Source organism: Adiantum capillus-veneris, chromosome 4 (genome assembly GCF_014529385.1).
Source record: "Adiantum capillus-veneris isolate H3 chromosome 4, ASM1452938v2, whole genome shotgun sequence".
Lineage (NCBI taxonomy): Eukaryota > Viridiplantae > Streptophyta > Polypodiopsida > Polypodiales > Pteridaceae > Adiantum > Adiantum capillus-veneris.
Genome location: NC_140934.1, coordinates 156947755 through 156969445, shown reverse-complemented (window position 1 = coordinate 156969445; position 21691 = coordinate 156947755). Strand labels below are relative to the sequence as shown.

Sequence of the window (21691 nt, the reverse complement as noted above, 5' to 3'; positions counted from 1 at the left end):
ACATTGAAAGAAAGTTGGTCTATCTCATCTGTTTTTCTGATAGCTTTCTCTGTGTGAGAAAGTAGCGAAGACTGATGATCCATCTTGATTATAAAATCAGCTCCTAACAAATAATGTTTCCATATGGAAAGAGTATGAATTATTGCCGTCAACTCTTTCTCATAAATGGAAGCATGCAACTCTGCATCTTTAAGGCGCCGACTTTCGTAGGCTATGGCATGACCCTCTTGGTTCAAAACTGCTCCTACACAATCTCCAAATGCATCGCAATACACCTCGTACTTTACCATGGAGATCTCTCGGAGGTTCGGACACCCCAGACTGCCGCTAAACTCGTAGAGTTCGCCGGAGTATTGTTCTTCAGTGGACATCGCAACAGACATCTTCATCATTTGCCTCATATCTTCGGCTTCATACGGTTTGTTCAGCATCAGGTGCTAGAGGGGGTGTGAAGACTTACACCACTCTCTTTCACGGATCTAGGGCATACATGTATGGCTAGTATGTCTCTGGGTTGGTCACCCATAGTCTAGGTTATACCTGGTCCAGCCGCCCAAGTTTAGCCGCCCACCTTTGTCCAGGCGCCCTCATATATTTCCATATATCAATTTCTTGTCGGGTTGTGGGAGAATTTTCCCTACCTCCCCTTGGGCACCTATTTATGGGGCCAAGGGGGTATCCACTTCCAACACATCTGTTGTATTGAGGTTCTCATGCTCTTGTAGTCAGTGGGGTGTTGATCACCCCTTCTTCCCTACTCCTAGCGTTTGTGGTCTCCCATCTCTCTCTCTCTCTCTCTCTCTCTCTCTCTCTCTCTCTCTCTCTCTCTCTCTCTCTCTCTCGTGCACTCCCACACATACAACTTCCAAATCATCATCTTTTACATAAACATTTTGTGTGTGTGTCTCCTTATTTTTAGGCCCCATCTGACAGGGTCCCATAAGTTGTTGGGGGTTAGAATTAAAATGGGGGTTAGGATTTTTAATCCTAACCCTATTCGATAATTGCGCCACTTGGCGAGGATCTGTAAGTTGGTGAGAGCTTCATCTTCTTTTGCTTTTTCTTTTTCTAGGGTTTAGGCCCCTCGGCTCAAATCTACACATTGACTAGGGTTAGGGCTAGGGAGCCCTACCCCTCTGGGCCTTCAATGGCTTGACAAGTCAGCAGTTTGTGACAATGTTCATCGGCAACTATGTGTTTCTATGTCTTGTAGCATGCATATGTAAGCATTTGTGTTGCATCGTGAGTGCTATAGTCCTACTCGAGTGAGATTGTTTGGTAATGCATCGAGACACCCGTTACAAATCAAGCGGTCTATGTGTGATGGCCAAGGTGGAAAGGTACGTAGTGTACGGTACGGTTTAGGTACGTACGGAACGTACTTTCATACTGAACCAACCTTTAGGTACGTGATAGGCACGTACCATTTGTAAAAAAAGAAAATTACACTAAATTTAAGTTCACAGACCTTTCAAAAGAGAGTCTTTTGTAATCCTGGTCGATTAAAAAAGCCTAAGGCTCTCTCCCTTTCACCCTATTATCCCAATCTGAAAGCGCCCCTAGCGCGAGTGGTCCATGGAGAAAATGGCCCAAAAAAAAAAACAAAAAACACCAATAGAAAAAGAAAAAAACAACTTGCCGTACGGTACGTACTGTACGTACGTATGGATTCCACCTTGGCACTGATGGCTAAATTTTGCTGCGTCAGAATATCAAGAGCTCCGATATGGAAAATTGAATGTTGAGCCACCTTGAGTTGTTTCGCACATATAATCGCAAACGATTACTCTTCTTTCAAGAAGGGGGGATGTCACAAATTGCTGACGTGTCAAGCCATTAAAGACCGAGAGGATTAGGACTCCCTAGCCCTAACCCTACCCAACCTGTAGATCCCAGCCGAGAGGCCTACACCCTAGCAAAAGCAGAAGAAGATGAAGTCCTTACTAACTTATAGATTCTCACCAAGTGGCCTATTATTAAAATAAAGTTAGGATTGAAATCCTAACCCCCAACAACTTTTGGGACCCCGGCCATGTGAGAGTGAGCAGCGGAGAGAGTGTGACCCATGCGCGCCAGAAACGCTGCACAGAGAGAGAGAGAGAGAGAGAGAGAGAGAGAGAGAGAGAGAGAGAGAGAGAGAACGCTAGGAACACAAGTGCTCTGCAAATGATGCTCTCAATACACAATGAATGTCACAAACTGATGACGTGGCAGTGCCCACATACACGGACACACATTGTTGACATGGCAACAGGTCTCGAATTATGCATCCAGGCTGACACGTGACAGATTGTACGGATCCTCGGAATTTGCGGCAAAAATCACGCTGTTGACTTGACAGGCCGTACGGAATTGCGTAGATTGCGTTGGCCAGCTTTTGGGGCTGAATGCTTTAATTTTTGGAGAATTGCTTTTGAGTGAGAATCTGTCACGTGACACATCCAACCCTATGTGTCCGTGGACAAGCTACAGCATGATCAGGGTTCAGTCAGTCTAGATTAGAAGTGATCTTGCACTTTTGTGAGTCTATTCGTAGACCGTGCATGCCCAGTCACTTAGTGTAGATGCATATCCTCTGGTTGCACACAGCATGATCACTATTCCCATCAGAATCCATCGGATTCCATCAGGGGAATTTTCCAGTGCATTTAGCCTATTTTACTTATTTCTGACATTTTTCACTTATTATTTTTAAGTGACTTTTGTTGGAAAGTAGGTAGGGCAAATTGAGTAAGTTTGTATATAAGCAAACCTAGACTAGCACTAAATGACAGAAGAGGCAACAGGAGCCAAGCTCAGCAGGCAACTTCTCCAACAAGACCCCTTGGTGGATTTCCTCCAAGCAAGAAGCAAGATCCTTGCACTAGCGATTTCTCATCAACAACAGATCACCGCGACGGAAGCAAGCTCAGACCTAGCGTTTTCACTCAGCATCATCGCAAGAAACCCCAGCAGATAGCGTTTTTGCAGAGCCTTGACCTAGCGTTTTTGAGATCCCCTGACCTAGCGTTTTTGCAAAGATATGCAGCCCTAGCGTTTTTGAAGACCTCAGCCTTTGCAAATTTCAGACATCGCCATCTTCAGCAGTAGAAGACCATCAAGATCAGCCCCTAAAGAAGTAGCAGGTTCAGCCCAACAAGACCATCAGTTTTCAACCTTAAGAACCTCAGTTTTCAGCCCTAAACCTGCAGAATTTCAACGACAAAGACCCACAGAAACAGCCCCCAAAATCAGCGTTTTTGGACTTGCTGCAGATTTCAGCCCATAGCGTTTTTGGACAACAGATAAAAGATTGCAGATTTCAGCCCTAGTGTCGGCCTCGTCATCCCCGTCGTCGTCGTCGACATAGCCTACACTTGCATCAGTCACATGCATTCAGTTTGTACCAGTTTGTGCAATCAATAGTAGACCGCTCTCGCCAACGAGAGTGGGGCCTTCGGAGGAGGGTTTTACAACATCTTTGTTGTCGTATCTCTCCTCTCTCTATCTCTCAGTCTCATACACTTGCACGCACAGTGTCCATTCACTTTGTTTGTAATCATAGCATTCTCTCATTAAGAACGGAAGGCTCTCCCTTCCATAAGAACAAAAGGAACCTTGAGCACAGTTCGGAGCACTCATCTGGAGCAAAGCGCAAACATTCATTCCACTGCACCTTGGTATTAGAACTTTGGTAGTGTTCTGTATCACTCAAGGAAAGAACCACAAGAATCACAAGAAAATTTTTTTTTGCTTGTTGAGGTCGCACGAATCCAAGTTCGCTTTGGGATGTCGATTCCTAATCATGTTTTTGAAGAGTGACAAGAATCCCAAGAAAGAAGGGCTTGTCCAACCTCCCCTTGTGTCTCTTTTCACTCATTGAGAGCGGACCGTGCACTTAGCGGCCGGCCAATCGACGTGAGGTGGAAAAAAGCAACCTTTGTGTGAGCGCAAGGCTGCCAAGGGGTGCGCCCGCAGAAAGGAGTAGAACTCGGGTGAAGAGAAGATCCTTCTCGAACGCGGTTTGCAAGCGAAAGAAAACCTCAAGAACCTCAAAACTCTCAAGAACCCAAGAACCCAAAACCCTCAAGAACCCAAGAACCCAAGCACCCAAGACCCTCAAGAACCCAAGTTCCTCGTGAACTTAAGAACCAAAGATCATAGTGCATGGTCGTCACCCGAAGCGGAATGGATACTTCACATACAGGTAATGAGCATGAGAGAGGCGACGAAGAATTTTCCCCACCAAGAGATTTTTCCGACCATCCCCCTTCGCCATCTACGCCACAAAGTGTACCAAACCCTATGGAGGCAATGGTCAAGCAGATGATGGACATGATGGCCAAACAAGAAGAGACTCGCATGAAAATGATGGCCCAACAACAAGAAGCGAATCGAATTGCATTGGCACAACAAGAAGCAAATCGCATTGCTTTAGAACGCGAGCGCGATGAACGAAACGAAAGAAAAGCAGAAAGAAAGGCCGAGCGTGAAGCTCAAAGAGTGGCCTTGGAGGTCGAGCGTGAGGCTCAAAGAGAACTACGCACTCAAGAATTGGTTCGACAAATACTTGCCTCGAAGTCCGAACCAGCCAAAGATCATGGGAGTTCCTCAAGTGGCGCAAGCCACAATGCGGATTCCAACCATCTAGTCAAAGAGAAGTTGACTTTCAGTAAGTATGATGGTAAGATGGATGCTATGGTTATTCATTCTTGGTTGCATCAATTTAATGCTTATTTTGCGACAACTAAGAAGACAGGAAATAGCAAAGTTTTGACGGCAGCCATGTACCTTGCCGGTGATGCCATCAATTGGTACCACGCATGGCAAGAAGCACAGTTAGCCGTGCACCTAGAGGAAGCCGACGAATTCACGCCCCTTTCCTTCAATTGGGCTGATTTCCAAGACAAGCTCAAGGCGCGGTTTATGCCACCTCAGTACCTCGCACAATTAAAGGATGATTGGCGCGCTCTCAAGCAAAATGATATGCTGGTTATGTACTTTTCTAATCGTGTTTTGAAGCTAGGTACCCAATTACGCAAGTCGGATGATGAACGCAAAGAGGCATTCCTTTATGGATTGGATGAGTATATCAAGTACGATGTCGAAGTGCTCGATCCAATCAATCTCAACAAGGCAGTAGCGATTGCTCTCGCACAAGAGATGAAGCACAACAAGGAAAAGCCTAAGGAGAACAAGACTTCCACGAGTACCTCGCAGACTTCTCAGAACCCTCAGAACGGTAAGAATGGTAAGAATGGTAATTCTTCTAACCAATCTTCCAACAGTCTCTCAGAAAAGAATTCTTCCAATGAATCTAAGGGTAAGACTAACACAATTGCTAAACCTAAGCTTACTCCAAAGAAAAGGTAGCACAAGGAATTGTAGAAGGACACATCATGTCGGAAGAGCAAAGCACTTATTCTAAGAAAGGTCGTTGTTTTCATTGTCACATTAAGGGTCACATAAAAAGAACATGTCCTAAGCTTGAGTCGAATGAATCTAAAGAATCCACAGAACCCACTTCCTCTGTCAATGCAATTAATGATAACACGAGTGTGCCCCAAGTTTCTCTTGACCCTCTATCACGATTGTGACTATGTTAACAGCAATACATCTACTCCTAGTTGCAGATACGCGAAGTGCCATGCCAAGGAGGACCCCTGCGCTTGGATGGTCACACCTCTTCACCCAAAGGACGTGCCTATTCGCCAAAAGCCACACTCCTTCGACGACTGGTCACACCCCTTCGCTCTACGGGTGCGACTCTTCGCCCAATGGTTGCAGCTCTTCACCGAAAGGATGTGTCTTTACGTCTAAAGTCATGTCTCTTCACTAAGAGACGTGTCTTTTCATTTGTCTATTCGTCTCTTATATAAGGAGCCCTTGTATCACACAATCAATCAATCAAGCACAGAGTCTTCTAAGTCTTTCTTTGAGTTGAGTTCAGTTTCTTTAGTCTTAATCATGAGTTTAAGTACTTAATTAAGGATTAGCACCTAGAATCCTCACAGTGGTATCAGAGAAAAAAAATTTCCCAGGACCCAAAGGTTGTGAGCCCCTCACCCTCGTCGCTACCCTCTTCCCCCTCCCCCCTTTTTCCCGGAGTTGTATGGAAGCAGAAGAAAGATGGAATTCAACTTCTTTGCCGATGTTTTGAGGTAACTGATTTAATTCTACGCATATAAAAGCAGCATAAACAGAACGGGACAGCAGTGTGTGTGAGTGTGTGGCGTACCCAGAGTATGTGTTGCGTACCCGGAGAATTGTGCACGGCGTATACCCGAAGGCTCGTGTGTACAGCCGGTACATGGAGTGTTGTGCATTTTCGCCGCACCTTTTCCCGAGCAGTAGAGCACATCACCAAGGGGCACCTCTCCAAGCGGCACGCTGAAACGCTGGCCTGGCTGATTATTACGCTACTTGAAACCTTTCGCTGGCAGGCACCCTTCCGCACCACTGCTGAAATTCAGCAGCCAAGCTTTTGTTGGTGGCTGCACCTTTTCATCACAGAGCTTTGCACCTCTTGGAAGTGAAATACTACACCCTTTGGCATATGCAGCAGTGTACCCCTTGGAGCCAACTCTTCACATGCTCACCCCTTGCGTGGGCAGCCCTTCACACGTGCCCTTTCACACTGGCGCTGCCCCTTCTCTGGCGCACCCCTTGCATGAGTAAAAAGACCAGCGATCTGGGTTTTATTTCCACGCGCTGGCTGGCCTCTCTTTTTACGCTGGGTAATTTACTATGGCAGCAAGTCAATTTTCGGATTATTAAAGCCCTTTAGTCAAGAGATTTAAGTTGGTCGCCCAAGATCCAAATTTTTAAACCCATGTGAAAACACCCAAATTTTTTAAGCCAATGTGAATTCACTTATAAATTTAAAAAATAAAAAAACTCCCATGAGACTACATTAAAAAAATAGAAAAACCTATGCTGCCTCTCCCTTGCTCTGCTCTGTGTGCACCTCTGCGCAAGACGTATTGCACACATGGCGACGCGAACCAATACACGAGATTTCTCAACAAAATTTTGCGGGTAAATTTCCGTACTCAGAGCCGGCAGCGATAATTATTCCCGATTCCCCGACTCCAAAGCACCAACTTATTGCAAACACAGTTTCCGCTCACGGAGCACCCGTCCCAAAACCTATTCCCAACCCAGAACTTGCACCTGTTCGAGTTCATTTAAGGCGTAACCATGCCGAATTCTCAGGATGGAGGTAGTCAGTCTGACGATGCTCTTACTCTTATTAAGGAGCAGATGGCCACACTTTCCATAAGCCTCGCATCACTCCACACTCGCTTGGATGAGATGCACACGGAAAACACTTCTCGAAGTCGACCTGCTATTTCTCGAACTACTAATGCAGCATCTTCAACACATTCTTATGAAGCTTCAGTGGAGGAACCAAACGAACCAGATCCAACTGAAGAGGTAGACAATCGCGAACTTCAATTACTTTATAAAAATTTTAATGTTGCACACAAGAAGAAGCTTGATGTTAAATTGCCGAAACCGTACAATGGTCGCCGCGACAAGTGCGTGTTGGACCAATGGCTGTTCAAAATGGAGGTTTACTTATCAAACACAGATTTGATCGAGAGTAAAAAAGTTGCACTTGCTAGTTCTCTGCTCAAGGACACAACATTTCTTTGGTGGCAACGACAGGTTGCTGATGGTAAACACACCTTCTTGGGATAAATTCCGGCGTGCTATTCGCAAGGCGTTAGAACCTGCCAATGCGGATTTTCATGCCCGGTCCTCTCTTCGCCGCTTGAGCCAGACAGGTTTCTTGGCCGCGTACATCACAGAGTTCCAAAGGCTAACTCTGGAGATAGAGACCCTTAGTTCCTCTGATAAACTTCACAGCTTTATCGACGGACTCGAACCCAACCTGAAGGATGATGTGCACAAATACAACCCTACCACCTTGGATGCTGCAATTGCCTATATGGAGCGCCTTGGCGATAATCGACGCCCTACACGGAATTTTCTCCCTGGTAACAGATCTTCAAAGAGCGCTCGCTTTTCACAGCGCGATCGCAGAGACAACTATAGCCAAAGTCAGCAACATCAGTCTCAGTTCAGACGGCAAGCAACGCAACCTTATTCAACTTCAAGGTTCTATTCTCAAGATTGACAATCTCAAAGCAGATCTTCTTCACATGCTCCTCCACTTGATCGTGGTAAAGAATGTGATTTTCCTCAAGATCGGCATTCCAATCCTCAACAAGGCTCTTCGTCAAATGGATCTTCGACTTCAAAGAAGGAAGGATTATGTACAATTTGCAGTGGTGACCATAGATGGTATCAATGTCCAAAGAGACCAAATCCGTCTAATTCGAAAAGAAATTCCAGCGCGAAAACATCATCGAATTTTGAACCACCAGACTTTGCTAAGGATAAAGGAAAATTTCTGGTCAATACGATTCGTGTCTCAGAGGATACGACTATTCTTATGAAGCATGCTCAGTGCAATTTGTCAATTTTGGAGCCTCTCTCAAAGCAAATTTTGAGCCTTCTTGGAACACTCAATGGTCGCTCCATCAATATTTTGGTCGAAAGCGGATGCTCGAATAATTTCGTCAGCACTCAGATAGTTCAACAGCTTGGCTTACCAACTCAGAAGACATCTCACTTATATGATGTGGAATTAGCAGATGGATCAATTTTGACTTGTGATCAGACAGTTCGACAGTTGCAGTTTGAGATTCAAACTTATGCAGATCAATTGGATTTCGAAGTCATGTCTTTATCTTACTACGACATGATTCTTGGTCAACATTGGTTATTCCAATACGATCCAGTAATTAGCTTTCGAGGACATACTATCAATTTGTTCAAAGATGGACGTGAATCGACTTTACACGCGCTTTCTCATGCGGAAAGAGTGATTCAAGCCTCACGTGTACTAGTCAAGCGACATGATACAGTGGATTATGAAGAGAATATGATTTCCGATACAGATGCAGATATTATTATTGATGAATTTTTGAATTCATTAACTTCTCCTGAATCAATTGATGAAGACAAAGATAAAGATATAGTTGCAAATTCAGAGTCTGAAGACGACTATGCTTTCTTTGATTCTTTACTGGATGATGATATGCCAATTACAAGTCATGAAGTTACAGTTCCAGAAGATGATTCTGAAGAATTTTGGGATTCATTATTGGAAGATGATTACACTCTCAAGCCAAAATCCTCTCCAGTGATTCATAAAGTTGAAGTTACCCCTTCTGAAGAGTACCTTGAGAAGATTTCCTCTTCCCCAAATATTTCACAGTTAGTGGAAGATTTTCAACCAGAAGGCTTACATCACACGAAAGATTTTGAAGATCAACCTCTTGTTGCAGTCAACCTGATTAAGCCAGATTCCTCTAAAAAGTCTTTGAATAATGCAATGATATGGGACTTAGCAGTCAAAGCAAAAAGGTTTCGCAAGAAGCAAAGGTTCAAGACAAAGGTTTTAGATAACTCAAAGATTGAAGATTTTCGAAGATTCAATGCTTTTCCAGAGTTCTATCAACATCAGAAGTCATTTCTTTGACATGGGCTCTCATTTTAAATGGGAGGGAATGTCACGATTGTGACTATGTTAACAGCAATACATCTACTCCTAGTTGCAGATAAGCGAAGTGCCATGCCAAGGAGGACCCCTACGCTTGGATGGTCACACCTCTTCACCCAAAGGACGTGCTTATTCGCCAAAAGCCACACTCCTTCGACGATTGGTCACACCCCTTCGCTCTACGGGTGCGACTCTTCGCCCAATGGTTGCAGCTTTTCGTCGAAAGGATGTCTCTTTACGTCTAAAGTCATGTCTCTTCACCAAGAGACGTGTCTTTTCATTTATGTCTATTCGTCTCCTATATAAGGAGCCCTTGTATCACACAATCAATCAATCAAATACAGAGTCTTCTAAGTCTCTTCACCAAGAGACGTGTCTTTTCATTTATGTCTATTCGTCTCCTATATAAGGAGCCCTTGTATCACACAATCAATCAAATACAGAGTCTTCTAAGTCTCTCTTTGAGTTGAGTTCAGTTTCTTTAGTCTTCATCATGAGTTTAAGTACCTAATTAAGGATTAGCACCTAGAATCCTCACACCCTCCCATTGATGATTCTCTCATTAAATGTTATGGTCAGGTGTCGGGGCAGCGTTTTGTCATATTGTTTGACCCAGGTAGTATGCATGATGTGATCAGTCCCTCTTGTTGAGAGAGTCTGCCTAGAAGTTAGTCAGAAATCTCCCTCGAGGTTTCTGGCCTTGTTCCCGGTATGGACTCTCTCATCACGCAAGAGTGTCTTGGTGTGTTGTTTGCAATTCAACAAGCTGCCTTCACTAGAAGATTTGTTGTCTCTCCTCTCTCAGGATATGATATGATTTTGGGCATTTGATGGTTTCGTGATCTTAACCCTCTCATTGATTGGGAGGCTAACACTCACTCTCCATGCCAAAAGTGATTCTCCCATTGTCATTCGTAGAGAGGACATTGTTCATTCTCCATCTCTCATTGCTAATATGCACGACAAGATTGAACGGATTCAGGAGAAGGAGACTCTCTCAATCTCTTCTTCTCCAAAGCAAGACACACATAATTTGCATGATGAGTTGAATGACAATGACAAGCATGATGATTTGCATGATCAAGATGTGATTTCTCACAAGCATGATGAGTTGCATGAAGATGATGTGATTGTTCACAAGAAGGATGAGTTAGTGAATGCTTTTTCTAGCGAAGCTAACCTCGTTGTAGATTCGACCAATCACGAAGAACCGATCTTGGCTTTCGAGTCGAGGTCCAAAGAACCCCCTCAGGAAGAACCGATCTTGGCTCTCGAGCATAGGTCCATAGAGCCCCCACAAGGAGATTCGATAGATCCCGACGAAGAATCGGTCTTGGCTCTCGAGCCTAGGTCCAAAGAACCCTCACAGGAAGTATTATGTGTTCGCATGATTGATACGCACGCATTGTTCGAGTGTTTCATTCATGATCGTTTCCTGTATTTTAGTCAGCGTCTTTATGTGATCCCTTTTCCTAGGCAAGACATATTGTACGTTGAGCACGTTTCACTCATGAATGAGCACGGATGTATGTAGATTGTTCATGAAAAGCTAAAACGTATGCATTCAAGGAAGTCACATTCCATGTCTCTTCCTTGGCACAACACATTTGTAGAAAGAGCACATGAAGGTATGAGCACCAAGCATGGGCATTTCCGTTGTGAATTGCCACAGTTGATTGCTTCAGATTCATGTGCTCTTTCTACAACTATGTCATGCCAAGGAAGAGACATGGAGTGTGACTTCCTTGAATGCATACTTTTCAGCTTTTCATAAACAATCCGCATACATTCGTGCTCATTCATGAGTGAAACGTGCTCAACGTACAATATGTCATGCCTAGGAAAACGGATCACATAAAGACGATGACTAAAATAGAGGAAACAATCATGAATGAAACACTCGAACAATGCGTGCGTATCAATCATGCGAACACATAATACTTCCTGCAAGGGTTCTTTGGACCTAAGCTCGAGAGCCAAGATCGGTTCTTCCTGAATGATCGACGGGGTTCTTTGGACCTCGACTTGAAAGCCAAGATCGGTTCTTCATGATTGATCGAATCTACAACGAGGTTAGCTTCGCTAGAAAAAGCATCCACTAACACATCATCCTTATGAACAATCACATCATCTTCATGCAACTCATCATGCTCGTGAGAAATCACATCTTGATCATGCAAATCATCATGCTTGTGAGAAATCACACCTTGATCATGCAAATCATCATGCTCATCATTGTCATTCAAATCATCATGCAAATCATTGTCATTCAAATCATTATGCAAATCATTGTCATTCAAATCATGTGTGTCTTGCTTTGGAGAAGAAGAGACAGAGAAAGTCTCCTTTTCCCGAATCTCTTGCATCTTTGCTTGAACTTGAGAAAAAAGTCGCAAGAACTCTTTCATGTGTTGGTCGCTCTTTTCTTTGATGGCTTTGTTCGCGCGATCAAATTCTGCTTGTCTTGCTTTGTTCTCGCGATCAAATTTGGCTTGACTTTCTTTTTCTTCCAAGTCGTACTGACGGTCTATGGCTTCCATTCTTGCATCGTATTCACGATCTATGGCTGCCCATCTTTATTCATAGTCACGATCTATGGCTGCCCTTCTTTCTTCGTGTTCTAACTTCCTGTCCATAAATAACTGCGGCAACTCCTTCATAGGAGCTAGTGCAATCCTTGTAGATGGGGAAGAGAGAGGGTCGGAAAAACCTCCTGGTGGGGAAAAGTCTTCTTCGCCTCTCATGCTCATCACCTCCAAGCGAAGTATCCATTCCGCTTCGAGTGATGACCATTCTGAAGTCGTGGGTTCTTGTGGTTTCTTGCGGTCTTGGGTTCTTAAGCTCACGAGGAACTTGGGTTCTTGAGGGTCTTGGGTTCTTGAGTTCACGAGAAACTTGGGTTCTTGGGGGTCTTGGTTCTTGAGGTTCTTGAGGTTTTCTTTCGCTTGCAATCTGTGTTTGAGAAGGATCTTCTCTTCACCCGAGCAAGGTGGAACCATACGTGTTGTACAGTACGTGGAAGTACGTACTGTACATAGTCCCGTATGGGTAAATTTTTTATGTACGGAAAAATACGTTGCATTGGTAAAAAAGAATAGAAACCACAAAAATGACTATCAGTTTCAGAGACAAAGCTATCAAATTGGTCAATACAACTTTGATTATGTCTAAATTCTATATACAACAGCTAGAGACTCAAGATCGCATACCTAACGTGCGATATGCGCTTGCAGCGGGCAATGAAGTTTGAACTTGTACGGTGTACCTGTTTACCTATTAGACTCATCACTTATAGACTGCTATCATGAGTCATGACATCAAAAGAGCAAGACAATTATGAGTTAAGACAACTGGACAGTCACAAGACAATGAATATATGGGCCTCAAGCGAATACAAACGGCTGAAAAAATCCCAAAAAAAAAAAAAATTAAATGATGCACGTACGGTACGATCTGTACGTACACAATATGTTGTGTACGGAACGTCCGTCCGGATTCGTACCGTATGTACGTATTGGTCGTACCTTGCACCCGAGTTCTACTCTTTTCCGCGGGTGCACCCCTTGGCGGCCTTGCGATCACACCAAGGTTACTTTTTCCCACCTCATGTTGATTGGCCGGCCACTAAGTGCACGGTCCGCTCTCAATGAGTGAAAAGAGGCACAAGGGGAGGCTGGACAAGCCCTTCTTTCTTGGGATTCCTATCACTCTTCAGAAACACGATTAGGAATCGACACACCCAAGTGAACTTGGGTTCGTGCGACCTCAACAAGCAAAAAAAATTATTGTGATTCTTGTGGTTCTTTCCTTGAGTGATAAAGAACACTGTCAAAGCTCTGATACCAATGTTAGGTGCAGCGGAATGAATGTTTGCGATTTGCTCAAGATGAGCGCTCCGAACTGTGCTCAAGGTTCCTTTTGTTCTTATGGAAGGTAGAGCCTTCCGTTCTTGAGAGAATGCTATGATCACAAACAAAGTGAATGGACACTGTGCGTGCAAGTGTATGAGACTGAGAGATAGAGAGAGAAGAGAGATATGACACCAGAGACGTTGTAAAACCCTCCTCTGAAGGCCCCCCTCTCGTCGACGAGAGTGGTCTACTTATGATTGCACAAATTGGTACAGACGATATGCATGAGACTGATGTAAGTCTAGGCTATGTCGACGATGACGACGGTGATGACGAGGCCGACCTAAGAGCTGAAATCTGCAATCTTTTATCTGCTGTCCAAAAACGCTATGGGCTGAAATCTGCGACTAGTCCAAAACACTGATTTTGGGGGGCTGTTTCTGTGGGTCTTTGACGCTGAAAATCTGCAGGTTTAGGGCTGAAAACTAAGGTTTCTTAAGGCTGAAAACTGATGGTCTTTCCGGGCCGAATCTGCTACCTTCTTAGGGGCTGATCTTGAAGGTCTTCTACTGCTGCAAATCTCTGCATTGCTGTGGCTGAAAAACGCTGCAAATCTGCATATGCTGGGATCCAAAAATGCTAGGCTGAAGTGTTTCCAAAAAACGCTGATGAAGGTCTTCAAAAACGCTGGCTTGTTGGGTTCTGCTGGCGAGGATGCTGATGCAAAAACACTATGTCTGAGCTTGCTTCTGGCGAGGATCTGCTGATGAGAAAAACGCTAGGGGCAAGGGTCTGATGGCGATGGTCTTCTTGCTTGAAGGAAATCCACCAAGGGTCTTGTTGAGAAGTTGCCTCAAAGAGTGCTAGTCTAGGTTTGCTTATATACAAACTTAGCAAAATTGCCCTGCCTACTTTCCAACAAAAGTCACTTAAAAATAATAAGTAAAAAATGTCAAAAATAGGTAAAATAGGCTAAATGCACTGAAAAATTCTCCTGATGGGATCTGATGGATTCTGATGGGAATACTGATGATCATGTTGTGTGCAACCAAAGGATATGCATCTACACTAAGTGACTGGGCATGCACGGTCTATGAATAGACTCACAAAAGTGCCAGATCACTTCTACTCTAGACCGACTGGACCGACAGAACCCTGTTATGTTGTAGCTTGTCCACGGACACATAGGGTTGGATGTGTCACGTGACACCAAAAGCATAACATGCTAAAAATAGGTGCCCCGAACGCTAAGCGCGAAAAGCACCCCAAATCTTTTCGTACTGCTATGCATACGAATGCCATGTGGTAGCTCTCAAAATGTGGCACATTTTACAGCACACAAACTTTGGGCTTTTCTTTTCACTGAAAGTCCAGCCAGGGTTTAAGTGGTCCCTTTGGTCCGCGGAGTTGTGCCACGTCATCACAGTTGTGACAAATCCCTTTGCTTGGAAAGTTATTAAAGCCTAAGTCTATGTCTGAGAATGATTGGGATGATTTGGATGCATTGTCTAAGTTTACTATTAGACTACACCAAATGAAAATGCCATTTAATCAACTGACTGTTAAATATGTTGCACACTATATAGAAAAAGTCTTTGACAGATCACGTAGGCATGCTAAAAGCTACAAGACCAAACTAAAGGAAGGTGTTGGCGAAACTGGAAAAAGAAAATGAATTCATAGAGGTGGCTCTTTAATTGCAGACCCCACACCGCCAAATTGCCATTAGTTTCCAACACTTTGAAACCCTACAACGCTAGGAGATGCACAATTTTTGAGGTTTCATCACTGAGGCCTGTTTTAGCAAGACAAACTTGCAAAGAAAACACCAACAAGTTCATAAAGGAGGTTAGCATGCTGCAGCAGAGACTGGAGTGAGGAAAATGAGCTCGTTGGATCAAACTTCTCAAATTTTCGAACAAATTAGGCAAACAAGACAGTATGGATTGCAAGCACCTCATTAAATCATTGAAAGCCATCTACGCAATGTGAGTGTAGTATGTGGTCTCAGGAGAAGATGCAACTATGCTGTTGTGTACGATTTGATCAAAGCACAATCCACACTGGTAACATTCAGAAGGATGCTTACCTGATAGACGTAAGGCTGGAAAGGCGTTGAGAGAGCAGGGGCCGCCATGGACGCAAATATCGCTGCAGCCTCGGACGTAATTACGTCATTGTGAACACAGATCGACCTTCTCTTCCTCTAAGGAGTGTTCGCTACAATGTAACATGTAAATTTTCATGTTGAAAATTCGACAGGTCGTTCAAGAATGGGAAAATTACCAAAATACCCCTCTAATTTGAGGAAATTCCCAAAATACCCCCAATATGCTGTCATAAATTCCCAAAATGCCCTTCAAATTTTCAAAATACTCCTGGTTGTGAGAGTAAATTTCTCGAAAAATAAATTTGTTTGTAGATCTTCACAAGAAGAGTGATTGCCTATCGTACAAGATGCTAAAACTACAATTTGAGTTGGTTACGTAGGCTTTGGAGATGAATTGCTTCATTATTTTGAAACATAATTGCCTTTTTTTCGATGGTAACTGGTGACAAATTACATGCTGAGCACTCAAAAACGGATCTCAATTGTCAAATACGAATGAAGATTAGAAAATCTTGAACAATCCAACCAAAATAGATACAAGGGTATTTTGGGAATTTCCTCAAATTAGAGGGGTATTTTGGTAATTTTCCCTTCAAGAATATAAAATTTGGGAGGTGAAAAGTCGAGTGAGGTGCCACCGAGACAAGGATTTCACAAAATGAAAACTTTATAGGCCTCCTTATCTAAGTTGGTGTAACTGTCTAAGGGTGGTTCAAACTACCGTCGAGCCCAAGCTATCTTTTAGCCTTTCCAGTCAAGTGTGGCTCGCACAAGAGACGGACGAGGACAAAAATATATTTTGGCGCTTAAGCAACAGCCAATAGGATTCGGGCTCATGGCTAGAGCCCTTGTCTTTCATGCGTGGGGTCACAGGTTCAAGATATTGCCACGTTTGGCGCTGAAAAGGTGCACATCCTTGTGTATGTCCGAGGATAAGGGGCCGCCCATTTTGTGGTAGGTCTGAAAAACATGCTTTTTTCCCCCTCCAATTGCCTTTCGTCACGCAGGACTTCCGCTCAGAGTTTCTCTACTTGGGCGAGCAGTCTACATCGAGCCTAAAGGTGGAATATTATCCCTTAAGACAGATACCAAGGTAGTGTCCAATGATGATTATAACACTAACCACACTAGCTTCCCATGTCATTAGCAATCTGACCAATCACCAAACGACAAACAGAATCATAATTTATGACACTCTGAGGATCAGTTGCCTCCAAAGTCTGATCGGGCTTTCCATATCTAATGATGAAGTGTTGGAAATCAATGTAGCATCATGGGTGGCCCTAGCCCTTGTCTCTCATTCCTACAGAGACTCTCTCTCTCGACTCAATTCTCACCCAAGTCCTCTCTCTCCTTCTCTCGATCTGAAGCAAAGAGGTTCCCTCTCTCTCTCTCTCTCTCTCTCTCTCTCTCTCTCTCTCTCTCTCTCTCTCTCTCTCTCTCTCTCTCTCTCTCTCTCTCTCTATCTATCTATCTATCTATCTATCTCTCTCTCTCTAAATTTGCACACAAGGCAGAAGCCCTCTAGGCTCCCTCTCTTATTATGATGCAGAGAGAATCTCTCTCTCTTTCTCTTCTTTTCTCGACAACAGAGAGATTCTCTCTCTCTCTCTCTCTCTCTCTCTCTCTCTCTCTCTCTCTCTCTCTCTCTCTCTCTCTCTCTCTCTCTCTCTCTCTCTCTCTCCTCTCTCTCTCTCTATCTATCTATCTATCTATCTCTCTCTCTCTCTAAATTTGCACACAAGGCAGAAGCCCTCTAGGCTCCCTCTCTTATTATGATGCAGAGAGAATCTCTCTCTCTTTCTCTTCTTTTCTCGGCAACAGAGAGATTATCTCTCTCTCTCTCTCTCTCTCTCTCTCTCTCTCTCTCTCTCTCTCTCTCTCTCTCTCTCTCTCTCTCTCTCTCTCTAAATTTTCACACAAGGCAGAATCCCTCCAAGCTCCCTCTCTTATTATGATGCAGAGAGAATCTCTCTCTTTCTCTTCTTTTCTCGGCAACAAAGAGATACTCTCTCTCTCTCTCTCTCTCTCTCTCTCTCTCTCTCTCTCTCTCTCTCTCTCTCTCTCTCTCTCTCTCTCTTCAGAGGTTTCCCCTTTTCCTTTCGGATCAAGAGAAATGGGAGTCTCTCTCTCTTGACAGCCTCTGTCTTATAAGACAAAAAAAATTGATCATTTAAAAGAAACATTTACATTTGCTTATTCTAATGTAGCATTGTAAGCATTGACAAGGTTCATACTATCCTTAAGTTGTATGCCTTGCATCCATCTAGCATCTTCAAAAGGGTCATTTTTTAACTTAATAAGATATCGTCGAATAATCTTACCATGTCGTAGTACCTCGTCTCTTCATGCCAAAGGATAGCTTCGGGTTGTAGCACCTCTTCTTGGTCTTCGATTTCTTGGAGGTCTTTAATAATTGGTTCACTTGGCGGCTCTCCTTCATGAAAAGCATTGTGTATGAGCCAATGGTTGGGCAACTTGAGTTGATAAGCCATGTCATTGGTTGGCTTCAAGATTTGAAAAGGACCATAGTATCTTTTTGATAGTTTAGCATAATACTTTTGGTGGCCCATAGGATTTTTGCCCGTTGTTTGCCTCAATTGAGCCTTGGGAAACTTGAGTTAGACCCAATCATTTTCCTTGAATGTTAAGGCCCTTTTTTGCTTATCAGCAGAAAGGAGCTTTTTGTCTTTGTTGAGAGATGGATATAGCCTCCTTAATTATTTGGAGAGCTTCTTGTAGGTCATGGCTATACTCATCGGCAGTGAAGATCTTCCCATGTACTTTAAGTAGCAAGGGACTTTTAGGTAGACTTCCCTCTATGATCTCAAAAGGTGCCTTTCCTATAGTAGTACGGACAGTATTATTGTGCGCATACTCTACAAGCTGTAAGTACTTCTCCCATTGTGAGCATTGATCTACTTCTGTAACATAAGTCTTTAGTAGATCGAGAATTGTAATATTGGCTATCTCACTTTGGCCATCCGTTCGTGGATAATAGGCCACAAAGAAATTCAATCTTGTACCTAGATTTTCAAAGAGACCTTTCCAAAAATTACTGGTCATTCTAGGGTCTCTATCTGATACAATGGATGTTGGCAATCCATGGTGTTTGAAAATCTGAGATATGAAGAGAGTTGCCATTTGATGTGCCTTAATAGTCTTTTTGACAAGAATAAAGTGTGCTTGCTTGCTAAACCTATCGACTATTGTCCATATTCCCGTATTCCCATGGATAGACTTGGGTAATCCAAAGATAAAATCCATGGATATACTCTCCCATGGTGAATTAGGGATTGGCAATGGTTGAAGTAATCCAGGTTGCTTCCCTCTATCATACTTGATCTTTTGGCATACCACACATTTTGAAACATACTCTGTATGTCTACTTTCATGGTAGTCCAATAGAAGTATGTCTCTACTCCTCGAAGACTAGGTTGAATGCCTCTATGCCCCGCATAGGGAGGAGCATGGGATTCATTTATGACTTTCTCACAAAGGGAGTGGGTAACACATAGCCTATTGCCATGGAGAAGATAACCATCCTGCAAGGTGAATGATTCTTCTTTCTTTCCCAATGCAAGGGCTGACATTATGTCTTTAAAGTCAGGGGTTAGGAGCATACTCATCTATCGTAGAAGATAGATCATTTTGTGAGTTACTATAAACACCGGATTGACTCCTGGTCGTCATGAAAGTGCATCGGCCACTTGATTGTGCTTACCAGCGATGTGAGCAATATGAAAATAAAATTGCAAAAGAAAATTTGCCCACCTCATTTGTTTGTCGGAAAGCTTGGTTTGTGTCATGAAGTACTTGAGACTTTGGTGGTCCGCTCGCAAAATAAATGGAGTCCCCAATAGGTAGTGCTTCCATGTGTCTAGGGCATATAGAACAACTAAAAGTTCTTTTTCATATATGTCCAAGACCCGTTCATCCATATTGAGCCTTCGGCTCTCATATGCTATGGCATGCCCTTCTTGAAGAAAGGTTGCTCCAAGGCAATCATCACAAGCATCACATTGGACCTCAAATGGCTTTGAGAGATCCGAAAGCATAAGGATTGGCTAGGAGGTAAGCTTCTCTAGCTTGTCAAAAGCATTTTTCTCTTTAGCAATCCATGAGTACTTAACGTTCTTCTTTGTTAAGTCATGCAATGGTCCTGCTATTTGAGAGAATTTGGCTATGAAGCGTCTATAGTATGCACACATACCTATAAATCTTCTTAGCTCATGTAGATTCCTTGGATTAGGCCATGCTTTTATTACCTCCAACTTGGATGGATCCATATGGATACCATCTTGAGAGATAATATGACCTAAGTATTGAATCTCTTGAAGGAAAAATTCGCTCTTCTTTTGATTGATAAAAAGCTTGTTCTTCCTCAAAGCTTGAAAAATTACCTGGAGATGTTTCTTATGCTCCTTCAAGGCCTTGGAGTAGATGATGATATCATCAAAGAACACTCCAATGAACTTGAAGTAGGGTCTAAATATTTTCTCCATCAAACGATTCAATGTGGCTAGTGCATTAGTCAAGCCAAAAGGCATGACTAGATATTCTAAAGACCAAATGTTGTACAAAACGTGGTCTTTACGATATCTTCATTCAGTTTCCTTATTTGATGATAGCCACTTTTAAGGTCAATCCTACTGAAGTAGGTCAAACATTGTAGCTTATCAAACAGATCTTTGACCCGAGGTACGAGAAATCTGTTTTTGATAGTGATATGGTTTAGCGCTCGATAGTCCACACACATGCGGTATGTACCATCTTTCTTTTGCACTAAAAGGACTAGAGAACAAAAGGGGGGAGGAACTAGGCCTCACCATCCCTTTGTCTACCAATTCTTGTACTTTCCTCATGATCTCCTCTTGTTGAGCTTGGGAAACTCGATAGGAGGCTTGTTAGGCGGTGAGCTTCCTGATAGGAACTCAATTCGATGGTCATCATCCCCTCATTTTGGAGGTAAGTCCATAGGGATATCATCGATAAAAACATCTTGGAATCCATTTAGAAAATTAGACAAGCCTAACTCTTCTTGATTCCTACCATCTTCATTTGATAAAACATTAGCGTCATTTAGAGACTCTATGACAAAAATAGGTATGCAAAAGATGAGCTTTTCATTGACTTATCAAAAGCAAGTGAATTTACAAGTGGTATAGAACAATCGGACTCATGCTCTTTTCCTTGTAGGTGAAGTAGATTCTCCTTTTAGGGAAATTCATGTTGGCATCCATGCGGTTGACGGCGCCCCTAGGATAACATTCTCATGTTGGAGAGGAGAGATGAAAAAGTCTTCTTTGTCGACGTAGCTTTGGTCATGAAGCCTCAACTTCCCAATCAAGGGAGTAACGGAGACTTGGTGTCCCTTGAAAGCTCCATCGGCAGTTACAGTATCTCCCATCTCAAAAGCTTGAATGCCCAACTTAGTGGCCAAATCTGTTGATATGAAGTTGTGAGTAGATCCAGGGTCAAACAAGATGAAGGCATCATGCTCCCTTACCTTTCCCCAAGCATAGGAGAGAGGTGATCCTTTGCAACGAGCATCCTCTTTTGGAGCTTCGAACGTGGAAGCTCTAGGAGTCTCACTGCGGACATTTCTTTTGGGGCAAGAACGATAGCCATGTCCTTGCTCCCCACACTTAAAGCATTTGTGGTTCTTACAAAAAGCTTCTAGCTCTTCAGGAGGGAGTTTATTTTTACCTTCGTAAATTCCCTTCACCTTGGACCAATTGTTGTTGTTGTTGTTGTTGCTGCCTTGGGAAGAATTTTGAGCATTGTTTTTCCCCTTTGCATCACTTTCGTCTTTGCTTTCCATGGGCTTGGCATTCCTTCTAGCCCCTTGTTGAAAATTGATGTGCGAAGCAACCATAGTGTGGTGGATTACTTCGGTGATAGAACCAGGCCATTGAGAGTTGACATACTCGACCATTTCTTCAGGTAATCTCGCACAAAATTGTTGCTTTTGCTCAACGAATTCTATCTTTTGAAAGAAAGTAGCCTTGAGATGTAAATCTCAAAACTTGTCCACATATTTGTGGATAGACTCGTTACAGAGCAGCTTCAAACTCCACCATTCGGTAAGAACTTTTTCCTTTGCATCGCTTGCAAGGAATTGCTTCATGATGGAAACTCATAGACTTTTCCATATCTTTGGGGCTTCGCCATTGC

The 21691-nt window shown here is 43.3% G+C and overlaps 1 protein-coding gene across 4 annotated transcripts in view; it reads right to left on the bottom strand.

Annotated features, from left to right (window-relative positions):
* The window catches only part of LOC147460200 (uncharacterized), a 30978-nt gene extending 15323 nt beyond the window's left edge, over positions 1–15655 (bottom strand). For 2 of the 4 annotated variants that reach the window (XR_015187944.1, XM_086511291.1), the window contains exon 1: positions 15494–15655. Coding sequence is in view for 3 of the 4 variants with exons in the window: in XM_086511291.1 (XP_086367417.1) it covers positions 15494–15541 (48 nt within the window). In the remaining variant the exon portion in view is untranslated. The remainder of the gene's footprint in view (positions 1–15493) is intronic. The other 2 variants (XM_086511289.1, XM_086511290.1) reach the window with 1 other exon arrangement.
* Positions 15656–21691: the final 6036 nt, after the last annotated feature.